We start from the raw sequence: 15,596 nt of genomic DNA, 5'->3' as shown, positions 1-15,596 counted from the left end.
TGTCTGTGTGTGCATGTCTGTGTGTGTGTGTGTGCGCGCATGTCTGTGTGTGTGTGTGTGCGCATGTCTGTGTGTGTGTGTGTGTGAGCATGTCTGTGTCTGTGTGTCTGAGTGTGTGTGTCTGTGTGTGCATGTCTGTGTGTGTGTGTCTGTGTGTGCATGTCTGTGTGTGTGTGTGTCTGTGTGTGTGTGTCTGTGTGAGCATGTCTGTGTGTGTGTGTGTGTGTGTCTGAGTGTGTGTGTCTGTGTGTGTGTGTCTGTGTGTGTGTGTCTGAGTGTGTGTGTCTGTGTGTGCATGTCTGTGTGTGCGTGTCTGCGCGCATGTCTGTGTGTGTGTGTGTGCGCATGTCTGTGTGTGTGTGTGTGAGCATGTCTGTGTGTGTGTGTCTGTGTGAGCATGTCTGTGTGTGTGTGTCTGTGTGTGTGTGCGTGTCTGCGTGTCTGTGTGTCTGTGTGTGTGTCTGCGGGTATGTGTGTCTGTGTGTATGCATGTGTGGGTGTGCATGTCTGTGTGCATGCATGTCTGTTTGTATGCGTGTGTGGGTGTGCGTGTCTGTGTGCTTGCGTGTCTGTGTGTGCATGTCTGCGCATGTCTGTGTGTGTGTTGGTATACACACATATACATATACAGAAGAATCTTTATGGCTTAAAAGTGGAAAGGTGTTATGTTCAAACCAATTTTTTTTTATGAACTATGAATGATATGGTTTAAATCAATTTTACTGCATACTTCTATGATCCCTACCACATTTTATCAATAATTTTTCTTCCTTCTATCATAAAATTTAGGCCATATTTCATTTTCAAACATATGCAACATAGAACACTCTTTCAATATAAATATAAACATATTTTGGTTTGTTTTTAAACTTTCCAAATATCTGCTGTCAGACTTGCCAGAAGTTTGTTTTTTGGTCAGTGGCGTACATGTACCTAGGATATGGCAGATATGGCACGTGCCCTGGGTGCACCTGAAGGGGGCGCCACTGAGCAGTTTCTATTAAAGGAAAGGAAATGTTTAATTTAATGACGCACTCAACACATTTTATTTACGGTTATATGGCGTCGAACATATGGTTAAGGACCACACAGATACTTCATGGGCTACTCTTTTCGATTAGCAGCAAAGGGTCTTTTATATGTATCATCCCACAGACAGGATAACACATACCACAGCCTTTGATATACCAGTTGTGGTGCACTGGCTGGAGCGAGAAATAGCCCAATGGGCCCACCGACGGGATCGATCCCAGACCGACCACGCATTAAGCGAACGCTTTACCACTGGGTTAATTTCTATTAAAGTCAGACATTAACTATTAACTGTTTTTGGTTCAGTATATACATGTATGTATTGAGTCTATAAATGATAAAACTGCATTTCCATTTAAAAAGGATTTTTAGTGGAGGAGATCACAAGAGTCAGAATGTCACATCCTGGCTTAAATCATTACCATGGAATGGCCCATAACTGGTATATTAATGCATCAATTTTATAATAAATATTAACTTTTTGTTTTCTTATAAAATAAATAAAATATAGTTTAACTGTTAGCTATGAATTTCAAAAGGGAATTATCTATTAACATGTCCTACAACCATTTGAAAAAGGTTTGTTTTATTTAACAACGTCACTACAAACCTCTTATTAATTAATACATGCCAAAATATTAATTTCTAAAAATACTGGTTAACAACTTTTGTATATTGATAAAAAGACAAACTTACTCAGAAATTAGGAATTACATGTACGTTTTACTTTTTGTTCCCCCCCCCCCCCATATCATGGTGGAATGTCAGCTTTATTTGTCAGATTAACTCCTGACAAAGGTAAAATGTGTACACTTAATATGCGTACATTATTCCTGAGTAGAATAGACCTATTTTGTATTCCAAGTGCACGTTTGTGTTCCTGACAACTCATAGACGCTGTCAAGGATTTTACGTAAGATTATGCAACAAAACACACTGAGGCGCATTGGAAGTTTTTATATTGATGGGGATTATATAGTTATTGTCCAATTATTAATTATTCTGTCAGTAGGGAACCCGAAAACTTGTCGACATCCAACAAATACTTATCGGAGACATTTGTAAATAATTGCTTATTATGAAATAAAAAAGATCGATTCGGATCCGTACACAAATATTAGATATGGGCTGAAATAATATGTATGCAGATATTTATTGTACCGTAAGATGATTTAAACATAAAGCATATTACCGATAACTACATTCTGGATTCTTGTCTAGATTTCTTTTCGCCTTTTAATCTGTTTTTATTTTTATTATTGACTTGGTTGCTTTTTGTAGAATTGTGTAATTATGCTGGCTGTTTTAAAAATAGAATTACCTTGTCTTTGGGTGGGTCTCCTCTCAAGAAACTCGGGTAGTTGGGTGGAAAGCCATACTCTTCATACTGGGGGAAATTTGCTGATGCATGAGAAACACTGCATGTGTACACAATTGTTCTGCAAATTTTAACAATGTCTTCCACAGACGAAAACTTTCCATTGCTTGGAACACCCTAGAAAAAAACATGAATAAAAATGTCAGCAGAGATGTGCAGCTTTTGGAAACTGTATTGGATTCTACATGTCATCCCAGTAGATTTGAAATATTGCTGGTCCTCTTGAAACATCACCAGCCCAATAATTCAATTTAATGTTGTTTTGAGATAATTTATACCTGCAGTTTGTACTTGCTGTTTATTTTACGTCATCATGCACTATGATAGGAAACAGAAAATGAATACATCAAGATTAAGTGACAACTTTACGCTGGTTGCCACTTTCTTTTTTGAACTGATTAGCCAAACTAAGAACATGCCTTTTCAGTTGCCAAGGAGAGACCATACATTTTCAGTCATCACAAGAAATCACATGTAAAACAGACAATCATTTTAAAATTTGGTTTTACTTCTTTAATACCAAAAATGTTATTTTGAAGGAAGGAAATGTTTTATTTAACAATGCACTCAACACATTTTATTTACGGTTATATTGCGTCAGACATATGGTTAAGGACCACACAGATATAGAGAGAGGAAACCTGCTGTCGCCACTTCATGGGCTACTCTTTTTTATTAGCAGCAAGGGATCTTTTATATGCACCATCCCACAGACAGGATAGTACATAACATGGTCTTTGTTACATTAGTTGTGGAGCACTGGCTGGAACGAGAAATAGCCCAATGGGGCCACTGACAGGGATCGATCCTAAACTGACCGTGCATCAAGCAAGCGCTTTACCACTGGGCTGCATCCCGCCCCCACGTTATTTTGACTATTAATTACTTGTCCTATGTTAATCACTTATTTTGACTATGAACTACTTGTCCTATGTCAATCACTTATTTTGACTATTGACTACATGAACTTGTCTATGTGTACTATGTTAATAACTTATTTTGACTATGAACACCGTGTCCTATGTTAATAACTTATTTTGACTATTAACTACTTGTTCTATGTTAATAACTTATTTTGACTATTAACTACTTGTCCTATGTTATTCACTTATTTTAACTATGAACTACTTGTCCTATGTTAATCACTTATTATGACTATTAACTACTAAGTCTTGTCCTATGTTGATAACTTATTTTGACTATTAACTACTTGTCCTATGTTATTCACTTATTTTGACTATTAACTACTTGTCCTATGTTATTCACTTATTTTGACTATGAACTACTTGTCCTATGTTATTCACTTTTTTTACTATTGACTACATGTACTTGTCTATGTGTACTATGTTAATCACTTATTTTGACTATGAACTACTTGTCCTACATGTGTGTTAATAACTTACTTTGACTATGAACTACTTGTCCTATGTTAATCATGTATTTTGACTATGAACTACTTGTCCTATGTTAATCATGTATTTTGACTATTGACTACATGTACTTGTCTACGTGTACTATGTTAATCACTTATTTTGACTATAAATTACTTGTACTAAGTTAATCGCTTATTTTGACTATAAACTACGTGTACTATATTAATCACTTATTTCGACTATAAACTACTTGAACTATATTAATCACTTATTTTGACTATAAACTACCTGACTACATGTATGTTAATCACTTATTTTGACTATAATTAAACTACTTGTCCTGTGTTAATCACTTATTTTGACTATTGTGCTGTGTTAATCACTTATTTTGACTATAAACTACTTGTACTATGTTAATCACTTATTTTGACTATAATTAAACTACTTGTCCTGTGTTAATCACTTATTTTGACTATTGTGCTGTGTTAATCACTTATTTTGACTATAAACTACTTGTCCTATGTTAATCACTTATTTTGACTATAATCTACTTGTACTATGTTAGTCACTTATTTTGATTATAATTAAACTACTTGTCCTATGTTAATCACTTATTTTGACTATAAACTACTTGTATTATGTTAATCACTTATTTTGACTATAAACTACTTGTACTATGTTAATCACTTATTTTAACTATTGCCCTGTGTTAATCACTTATTTTGACTATTGTCCTGTGTTAATCACTTATTTTGACTATAAACTACTTGTATTATGTTAATCACTTATTTTGACTATAAACTACTTGTATTATGTTAATCACTTATTTTGACTATAAACTACTTGTACTGTGTTAATCTCTTATTTTGACTATTGTCCTGTGTTAATCACTTATTTTGACTATAAACTACTTGTACTATGTTAATCACTTATTTTGACTATAATTAAACTACTTGTCCTATGTTAATCACTTATTTTGACTATAAACTACTTGTATTATGTTAATCACTTATTTTGACTATAAACTACTTGTACTATGTTAATCACTTATTTTAACTATTGCCCTGTGTTAATCACTTATTTTGACTATTGTCCTGTGTTAATCACTTATTTTGACTATAAACTACTTGTATTATGTTAATCACTTATTTTGACTATAAACTACTTGTATTATGTTAATCACTTATTTTGACTATAAACTACTTGTACTGTGTTAATCACTTATTTTGACTATTAATCACTTATTTTGACTATAAACTACTTGTACTATGTTAATCACTTATTTTGACTATTGTCCTGTGTTAATCACTTATTTTGACTATTGTCCTGTGTTAATCACTTATTTTGACTATTGTACTGTGTTAATCACTTACCAATAAACCAACACCTCCATCCTCTTTGTCCTTCACCAACTCTTTGCCCCAGGCTTGTAATTCCCAGTCATCTTTGATTAATGATGGATCCTCTGAACAAAAGAAACAGAAATATATTATTATATGTCAAATCGTCAACAATACTTTTGTTGATAAAATGATAATCTGTTTGTTGCTGCTCTTAATTAATATTAATTAATATTTTTCGAAGTATAAGTGGCTCACAAGTTAATGCTTAGAATTTAGTATCAAAATTAGGTCCTCACTTAAAGTGTTTGTGTCACGAGTCTTTCGAATGTTGGACCATTATTAGCCATGTATATGTAAAAGTATAAGCCAAGTGCAGTATAAGTGTATAAGTTAATGATTAGAATTTAGTATCAAAATTAGGTCTTGACTTAAACAAAATGTATGTGACACAAGTCTTTCAAATTTAGGACAATTATTATCCAAGTGAAGCTAGTATAAGTGAAATAATTAATTGAATTTTAAAATAACTGTTATATACAAGTAAAAGATAAGTATAGTCATTCACTGACATTTAAAAGACCTTCTGTAAACATGTGATGTTTATACATGTATTACAACAAGAGTACTGGTGAGGTACATGATAGGCCTGTCAGGAGTTTGTTTATATTACAACAAGAGTACTGGTGAGGTACATGATACGCCTGTCAGGAGTTTGTTTATATTACAACAAGAGTACTGGTGAGGTACATGATAGGCCTGTCAGGAGTTTGTTTATATTACAACAAGAGTACTGGTGAGGTACATGATAGGCCTGTCAGGAGTTTGTTTATATTACAACAAGAGTACTGGTGAGGTACATGATAGGCCTGTCAGGAGGTTGTTTATATTACAACAAGAGTACTGGTGAGGTACATGATAGGCCCGTCAGGAGTTTGTTTATATTACAACAAGAGTACTGGTGAGGTACATGATACGCCTGTCAGGAGGTTGTTTATATTACAACAAGAGTACTGGTGAGGTACATGATAGGCCTGTCAGGAGTTTGTTTATATTACAACAAGAGTACTGGTGAGGTACATGATATTTCTGTCAGGAGTTTGTTTATATTACAACAAGAGTACTGGTGAGGTACATGATATTTCTGTCAGGAGTTTGTTTATATTACAACAAGAGTACTGGTGAGGTACATCATAGGCCTGTCAGGAGTTTGTTTATATTACAACAAGAGTACTGGTGAGGTACATGATAGGCTTGTCAGGAGTTTGTTTATATTACAACAAGAGTACTGGTGAGGTACATGATATTTCTGTCAGGAGTTTGTTTATATTACAACAAGAGTACTGGTGAGGTACATGATATTTCTGTCAGGAGTTTGTTTATATTACAACAAGAGTACTGGTGAGGTACATGATAGGCTTGTCAGGAGTTTGTTTATATTACAACAAGAGTACTGGTGAGGTACATGATACGCCTGTCAGGAGTTTGTTTATATTACAACAAGAGTACTGGTGAGGTACATGATACGCCTGTCAGGAGTTTGTTTATATTACAACAAGAGTACTGGTGAGGTACATGATAGGCTTGTCAGGAGTTTGTTTATATTACAACAAGAGTACTGGTGAGGTACATGATAGGCCTGTCAGGAGGTTGTTTATATTACAACAAGAGTACTGGTGAGGTACATGATATTTCTGTCAGGAGTTTGTTTATATTACAACAAGAGTACTGGTGAGGTACATGATAGGCCTGTCAGGAGTTTGTTTATATTACAACAAGAGTACTGGTGAGGTACATGATATTTCTGTCAGGAGTTTGTTTATATTACAACAAGAGTACTGGTGAGGTACATGATACGGCTGTCAGGAGTTTGTTTATATTACAACAAGAGTACTGGTGAGGTACATGATACGCCTGTCAGGAGTTTGTTTATATTACAACAAGAGTACTGGTGAGGTACATCATAGGCCTGTCAGGAGTTTGTTTATATTACAACAAGAGTACTGGTGAGGTACATGATAGGCCTGTCAGGAGTTTGTTTATATTACAACAAGAGTACTGGTGAGGTACATGATACGCCTGTCAGGAGTTTGTTTATATTACAACAAGAGTACTGGTGAGGTATATGATATTTCTGTCAGGAGTTTGTTTATATTACAACAAGAGTACTGGTGAGGTACATGATAGGCCTGTCAGGAGTTTGTTTATATTACAACAAGAGTACTGGTGAGGTACATGATACGCCTGTCAGGAGTTTGTTTATATTACAACAAGAGTACTGGTGAGGTATATGATAGGCCTGTCAGGAGTTTGTTTATATTACAACAAGAGTACTGGTGAGGTACATCATATTTCTGTCAGGAGTTTGTTTATATTACAACAAGAGTACTGGTGAGGTACATCATATTTCTGTCAGGAGTTTGTTTATATTACAACAAGAGTACTGGTGAGGTACATCATATTTCTGTCAGGAGTTTGTTTATATTACAACAAGAGTACTGGTGAGGTACATCATATTTCTGTCAGGAGTTTGTTTATATTACAACAAGAGTACTGGTGAGGTACATGATAGGCCTGTCAGGAGTTTGTTTATATTACAACAAGAGTACTGGTGAGGTACATGATATTTCTGTCAGGAGTTTGTTTATATTACAACAAGAGTACTGGTGAGGTACATGATATTTCTGTCAGGAGTTTGTTTATATTACAACAAGAGTACTGGTGAGGTACATGATAGGCTTGTCAGGAGTTTGTTTATATTACAACAAGAGTACTGGTGAGGTACATGATACGCCTGTCAGGAGTTTGTTTATATTACAACAAGAGTACTGGTGAGGTACATGATAGGCTTGTCAGGAGTTTGTTTATATTACAACAAGAGTACTGGTGAGGTACATGATACGCCTGTCAGGAGTTTGTTTATATTACAACAAGAGTACTGGTGAGGTACATCATAGGCCTGTCAGGAGTTTGTTTATATTACAACAAGAGTACTGGTGAGGTACATCATAGGCCTGTCAGGAGTTTGTTTATATTACAACAAGAGTACTGGTGAGGTACATGATAGGCCTGTCAGGAGTTTGTTTATATTACAACAAGAGTACTGGTGAGGTACATGATACGCCTGTCAGGAGTTTGTTTATATTACAACAAGAGTACTGGTGAGGTACATGATATTTCTGTCAGGAGTTTGTTTATATTACAACAAGAGTACTGGTGAGGTACATGATAGGCCTGTCAGGAGTTTGTTTATATTACAACAAGAGTACTGGTGAGGTACATGATACGCCTGTCAGGAGTTTGTTTATATTACAACAAGAGTACTGGTGAGGTATATGATAGGCCTGTCAGGAGTTTGACAGATAACAACACACATTAATGAATTTATTTACCTTTAGATAACTTTCAGACGTTTTGATTGGTCAACAGCTAATGCATACCACAAGTACACTGTGTCATTTGAGGGAAAATACAGAATTTGCCGGGGTGTACGAAATGTCACGTGATTTGCTTGACTGATTGTACGAAAATACAAACTGCAGATGAGACTGACCCTATTTTCTCCATGCCTCACTGGTTAAATTTGTTAAAAGTCTTGACTTCATTATGAATGGGAATACCACAACTCAGTAAATTTTATTTTTACTGTTTATTTGAAGATTTCTTGTGCATGTTTGTCCAAAAAATGTGCCACATTGTAGTTTTTTGCTTATTAAAAGGTAATGCTAGCCTATATCATTGCATCATCAGTCACCATGTTAGAACTTAGGCTAGTGCTAGCCTATATCATTGCATCATCAGTCACCATGTTAGAACTTAGGCTAATGCTAGCCTATATCATTGCATCATCAGTCACCATGTTAGAACTTAGGCTAATGCTAGCCTATATCATTGCATCATCAGTCACCATGTTAGAACTTAGGCTAATGCTAGCCTATATCATTGCATCATCAGTCACCATGTTAGAACTTAGGCTAATGCTAGCCTATATCATTGCATCATCAGTCACCATGTTAGAACTTAGGCTAATGCTAGCCTATATCATTGCATCATCAGTCACCATGTTAGAACTTAGGCTAATGCTAGCCTATATCATTGCATCATCAGTCACCATGTTAGAACTTAGGCTAATGCTAGCCTATATCATTGCATCATCAGTCACCATGTTAGAACTTAGGCTAATGCTAGCCTATATCATTGCATCATCAGTCACCATGTTAGAACTTAGGCTAATGCTAGCCTATATCATTGCATCATCAGTCACCATGTTAGAACTTAGGCTAATGCTAGCCTATATCATTGCATCATCAGTCACCATGTTAGAACTTAGGCTAATGCTAGCCTATATCATTGCATCATCAGTCACCATGTTAGAACTTAGGCTAATGCTAGCCTATATCATTGCATCATCAGTCACCATGTTAGAACTTAGGCTAATGCTAGCCTATATCATTGCATCATCAGTCACCATGTTAGAACTTAGGCTAATGCTAGCCTATATCATTGCATCATCAGTCACCATGTTAGAACTTAGGCTAATGCTAGCCTATATCATTGCATCATCAGTCACCATGTTAGAACTTAGGCTAATTATCACAAAAATATTTTAAGTAATAACTTGACATGCTTTATTACAGGTTCTACAAGTTATTTTTCCCCAATATGACTGTAAATGTTTAAAACATGCAAGATAATACGGCGATAAGAGTTGTCCCTCTTTGTTTACAAATCGTCTGCTTTTGACATTAGAATGTTGACACTCTATAGGTTGGACTATACCAATTCAAATCCCATAGGCGACCATGTTAACGTTTGTGTTTAAAAACACTATATGCAATATATCAACCAAACTGTGACCCATAAATATCAGTACTACAACCCCTACCTCAAAGTATTAACTGCAGAAAATGGTACCTTTCATGGCTCATTTTCGGTATAACCAGATGTTTCTGCAACACCCCTAGTTTCGCACAAAATTTTAGTACTTTTTTTTACAGGTACCCCATACATGTTCCAAGCACAAGGCTACTTGACACGGTGGTACTACATCAAATAAAATTGCATACATTTTTAGCCCAGATGAAACTAATTTTTTTTACAACCAACACACTCACATTTATAACCAATCACAGGACTTGTGGTGTTAACTTCTCTATCAAAAGTTCGGTACACCTCGAACTTCGACCCAGCCGGAAATTAATTGGTATAGTGCAACCTATACTGATAACATACATGTTTCAAAAGGTGGTGAATCATGTGTTTTTATGACAACCAGGATCTGGTGTCTTCTGACATAAACTGACAACCTCACTGAAACTGTTGTTTCTACAGTGCAACCTAATTTAATGTACACCTCACAAAACACATGTATTTTGTACAGTTTTGTACAAATGCAATATGTCATATTTGAAAAAATATTTTTTTTAAAAATAATACTCCTGAAGATATTTATTGTCAGATGTGTGTGTGTGTGCTCAGCTATATATGTAGAGACAGCATGGCTATTCAGAGTACCTCAACTCCTTAAACTTATTCCATTGAAACACATGTACTTGACTGACCCCTAGATTATGAAGACCTCAATAGGCACATCAAAGAAATATCAGTATTAAAAAAATACAATGTCTGAGGAAGGAAAAACCAACATGACTGCATCTGTATGAAGTAATGACTTAATGTCCTGCACATCACTGTTGGAAGAAAATCCTGTATGCTGAGTGTGGGCATCTTCAAGTTACCATGTGCGGGAATTTCAAATCCATCAGCTATGCAGATTTTCAAATTGGACCATCAAAACCATTGGCAGCCACCAATATTCCTGACTATATTTTATGTATACCCTACTGTAGTTGGAGGTTTTAAAAATTTGTAATATCTGGAACTATCATGCAGCTTTCGCATATTTATTTTTGATTCATTACTAAAAAAACCTGTTTTTAAGTGACATAATTACCCGAACATCTATTTTATTGCATTATTTTCTAATCCAGATCAATACAATATGTATATTGGATGTATTCCTACAATCTGTAATCCAGCATATCATTTAGCTATTAACATTGGATAATACAGCATTAACAATAAAATAAATCATCAAATTACACCAAGGTAGATAATCAAATCTGGAAAAATTGGTTCCAAATCTAGTATACACTTAAAATACACTTCATGGGAGCAAACTAAGTGATTATTTTAAAAAAGATTTGATCTGGAGACCTAAAGATATGTTTAACAAGCTTATTGTTATGTATAAATGAGAACAGAAGGCACAATAGTGACAAAAATTTTAATTATGGCTTTGGTAAAAAAATTCTTCAAAGTAAAAAAATGTTTCCCCTAAAACTACAAATTTGTCTAAAATATGACTTAGCACCCTATAAATATGCCAAAAGGACAATAAAAATCAAGGTCTTTAAAAAGTTAAGCTATCAGAAGTACACACATGAAACATTAACTATGTTTATAGAAGTTAAAGACATTATCCCAATATTGGCACATGTTATTTTTAATATAAAAATAAATTGCTATTAAAATCTAAGTTCAGACTGCCTAGATATATTAACATATTTAAGAGCAGTTGTATATGTCAAGTCAAACACCATGTAAATAAGAACATTCAAATCTGTATAGTATGAATTATAGGCCAAAACCAACTTTTCCTCAGTGCTAATTTTTGTTCAAACTCCATTCAGAGCTATGTACAGTAATTATTGTCAAGGTCAAGGTCACTGTGAACTTGCATGGCCGAGTGACGGCTAATTAATCAAATAGTGTAGTTTAATTTAATTAAATCACAAAAATCATAATCTTTTTTATTATGCACTGAATATGTGCTATAGGTTGGACTATACCAATTCAAATCCCATAGGCGACCATGTTAATGTTTGTGTTTAAAAACACTATATGCAATATATCAACCAAACTGTGACCCATAAATATCAGTACTACAACCCCTACCTCAAAGTATTAACTGCAGAAAATGGTACCTTTCATGGCTCATTTTCGGTATAACCAGATGTTTCTGCAACACCCCTAGTTTCGCACAAAATTTTAGTACTTTTTTTTACAGGTACCCCATACATGTTCCAAGCACAAGGCTACTTGACACGGTGGTACTACATCAAATAAAATTGCATACATTTTTAGCCCAGATGAAACTAATTTTTTTTACAACCAACACACTCACATTTATAACCAATCACAGGACTTGTGGTGTTAACTTCTCTATCAAAAGTTCGGTACACCTCGAACTTCGACCCAGCCGGAAATTAATTGGTATAGTGCAACCTTAATACCCAAGCAGCTAACAAAAAGCTGTAAATACCGTACACAGTTATTTGTTAGAAAAAAATCCAATAAATTCTGAGGAAAGTTTGTTTTGTTTAACGACACCACTAGATTGACACTTGATTATTGTTGCAGTTCAATGTAAATGCCAATACACTGTCACAACCTATTCATTTTATCAGTTTAGACATTGCTGATGACAACCGGAAAGGAGGGTGGGATGTAAAATTCACAGTCAATATTTACCAAACAATCATCATTTTGAATAGTGGTAATTCGGATCCATTTTAATAAGTTCTGTCGATGGTGGCAATAGCGGAGATTCACTGTATTAGAATTTATAAAGTTCTCTCATTTCATGTACATCATGTATAACTTAATAAAATAATACACCAGTCAACCAAGATTCATTTTGAACAAGTGAAGCTATTGTTTCTTTTCTTAAACTGGTAGTTTTGTTTCAAAATATAATACATGTGACAAACACATGTACAATATATATAAGCACAATATACCAGTACGCTAGAATAATATTGCAATACGTATTGCTAAACATTTATATTGCAGTATATTGGTATACTGGTACACTGGTATTCTGGTATACTGGTATACTAGCTGGTACACTGGTATACCAGTTAAATAGCACATCTCTAGTACTGAAAGTAAAATTATCAAAAGCAACACCTGAAGCTTAATCTGACACTTGGCATAACAACTGCAGCAACTTGATAAATTCATGTACCACACATTTATTCAGCTGAAGAGTTCTGACTGCACAGAGGAATGTATAGTGGCATGCATACTTGTGGTGCTAAACGTTCAGAACTACACACAAAAGAGATAATACAATAATAGAATCACAGATTCAATGGAAAATAAATGCTTTATTTGCATAGTCGGTGAGAAAAAAAAGCCTGCATATCAGATTGATGGATGTTTGTTTATCTTGTCCATCAATGTGTTTTATCACATTTGGTGATCTGATTTGTACTTTCTGCAGCCCTGTATGGAGTTCAACCTAAATGTTTTATATTAAACTCAAATATTATGCAAAAAACTGGACTTACTGTAGTAGAGCTTGACATAATTGGTGACGTATTTGTCAATGCAGTCATACAGCAGCAGGGCATCATCACGGAAGTGATATCCTGGTAAAATGCTGCTGTCTGTAAACTAAACAAAAACAAACAATACAAACTGTTAACATGGCTGCTGTCTGTAAACTAAACAAAAACAAGCAATACAAACTTCACACAGCTGCTGTCTGTAAACTAAACAAAAACAAGCAATACAAACTGTTCACACGGTTGCTGTCTGTACACTATAAACAAAAACAAGCAATACAGACTGTTCACACAGATGCTGTCTGTAAACTAAACAAAAACAACCAATACAAACTTCACACGGCTGCTGTATGTAAACAAAACAAAAACAACCAATACAAACTTCACACGGCTGCTGTCTGTAAACTAAACAAAAACAACCAATACAAACTGTTCACATGGCTGCTGTCTGTAAACTAAACAAAAACAACCAATACAAACTGTTCACACGGCTGCTGTATGTAAACAAAACAAAAACAACCAATACAAACTGTTCACATGTCTGCTGTCTGTAAACTAAACAAAAACAACCAATACAAACTGTTCACACGTCTGCTGTATGTAAACTAAACAAAAACAACCAATACAAACTGTTCACATGGCTGTTGTCTATAAACTAAACAAAAACAACCAATACAAACAAAAACATCCAATACAAACTGTTCACACAGCTGCTGTCTGTAAACTAAACAAAAACAACCAATGCAAACTGTTCACACGGCTGCTGTCTGGAGGTCACTCAATGACATTCCCACTTGAAACAATGTTATTTATATAAATACATGTACCAGGTATATACCCCTAATTTCTACATAATTTATTTCAGTTAAATTTGTAAATTATGAAGTGATATTGTATGATTACTGGATTGTCTAACTGTAGTCTGGGTTTGAAGTTATCACTGAAATGTGTCTTGTGATGTGAATCAATCATGGGTGTTAAAATATTCAGTATTGTCCTCCACATGCTACAATCACAGCCACATAATGACGGTGCATGGATCCAACAAGACTGTGAATGGTGCACTGAATGGTGATCTACCATTCATCAAGTACTGTGTCTGTAGTGTTTGTGGTGTTGTATGGATCCAACAAGACTGTGAATGGTGCACTGAATGGTGATCTACCATTCATCAAGTACTGTGTCTGTAGTGTTTGTAGTGTTGTATGGATCCAACAAGACTGTGAATGGTGCACTGAATGGTGATCTACCATTCATCAAGTACTGTGTATGTAGTGTTTGTAGTGTTGTATGGATCCAACAAGACTGTGAATGGTGCACTGAATGGTGATCTACCATTCATCAAGTACTGTGTATGTAGTGTTTGTAGTGTTGTATGGATCCAACAAGACTGTGAATGGTGCACTGGATGACCATCTACCATTCATCAAGTACTGTGTCTGTAGTGTTTGTAGTGTTGTATGGATCCAACAAGACTCTGAATGGTGCACTGAATGGTGATCTACCATTCATCAAGTACTGTGTCTGTAGTGTTTGTAGTGTTGTATGGATCCAACAAGACTGTGAATGGTGCACTGGATGATCATCTACCATTCATCAAGTACTGTGTCTGTAGTGTTTGTAGTGTTGTATGGATCCAACAAGACTCTGAATGGTGCACTGAATGGTGATCTACCATTCATCAAGTACTGTGACTGTAGTGTTTGTGGTGTTGTATGGATCCAACAAGACTGTGAATGGTGCACTGGATGACCATCTACCATTCATAAAGTACTGTGTATGTAGTGTTTGTAGTGTTGTATGGATCCAACAAGACTGTGAATGGTGCACTGGATGATCATCTACCATTCATCAAGTACTGTGTCTGTAGTGTTTGTGGTGTTGTATGGATCCAACAAGACTGTGAATGGTGCACTGGATGACCATCTACCATTCATCAAGTACTGTGTCTGTAGTGTTTGTAGTGTTGTATGGATCCAACAAGACTGTGAATGGTGCACTGAATGGTGATCTACCATTCATCAAGTACTGTGTTTGTAGTGTTTGTAGTGTTGTATGGATCCAACAAGACTGTGAATGGTGCACTGGATGATCATCTACCATTCATCAAGTACTGTGTCTG

General features: G+C 35.2%; 1 protein-coding gene across 1 annotated transcript in view; it reads right to left on the bottom strand.

Moving 5' to 3' along the window:
- Positions 1–15,596, bottom strand: part of LOC121374655 (allene oxide synthase-lipoxygenase protein-like) — a 59,154-nt gene that overhangs the window by 1,616 nt on the left and 41,942 nt on the right. Inside the window, exons 11-13 of the mRNA XM_041501764.1 lie at positions 13,478–13,583; positions 5,157–5,248; positions 2,354–2,527 (exon numbers count right to left, since the gene is read on the bottom strand). Of these exons, the coding sequence (XP_041357698.1) occupies positions 2,354–2,527; positions 5,157–5,248; positions 13,478–13,583 (372 nt within the window). The remainder of the gene's footprint in view (positions 1–2,353; positions 2,528–5,156; positions 5,249–13,477; positions 13,584–15,596) is intronic.

This window comes from Gigantopelta aegis, chromosome 6 (assembly GCF_016097555.1).
Source record: "Gigantopelta aegis isolate Gae_Host chromosome 6, Gae_host_genome, whole genome shotgun sequence".
Taxonomy (NCBI): Eukaryota; Metazoa; Mollusca; class Gastropoda; order Neomphalida; family Peltospiridae; genus Gigantopelta; species Gigantopelta aegis.
The sequence above is the reverse complement of the archived record's forward strand: the minus strand, read 5'-3'. Positions and strand labels throughout refer to the sequence as shown.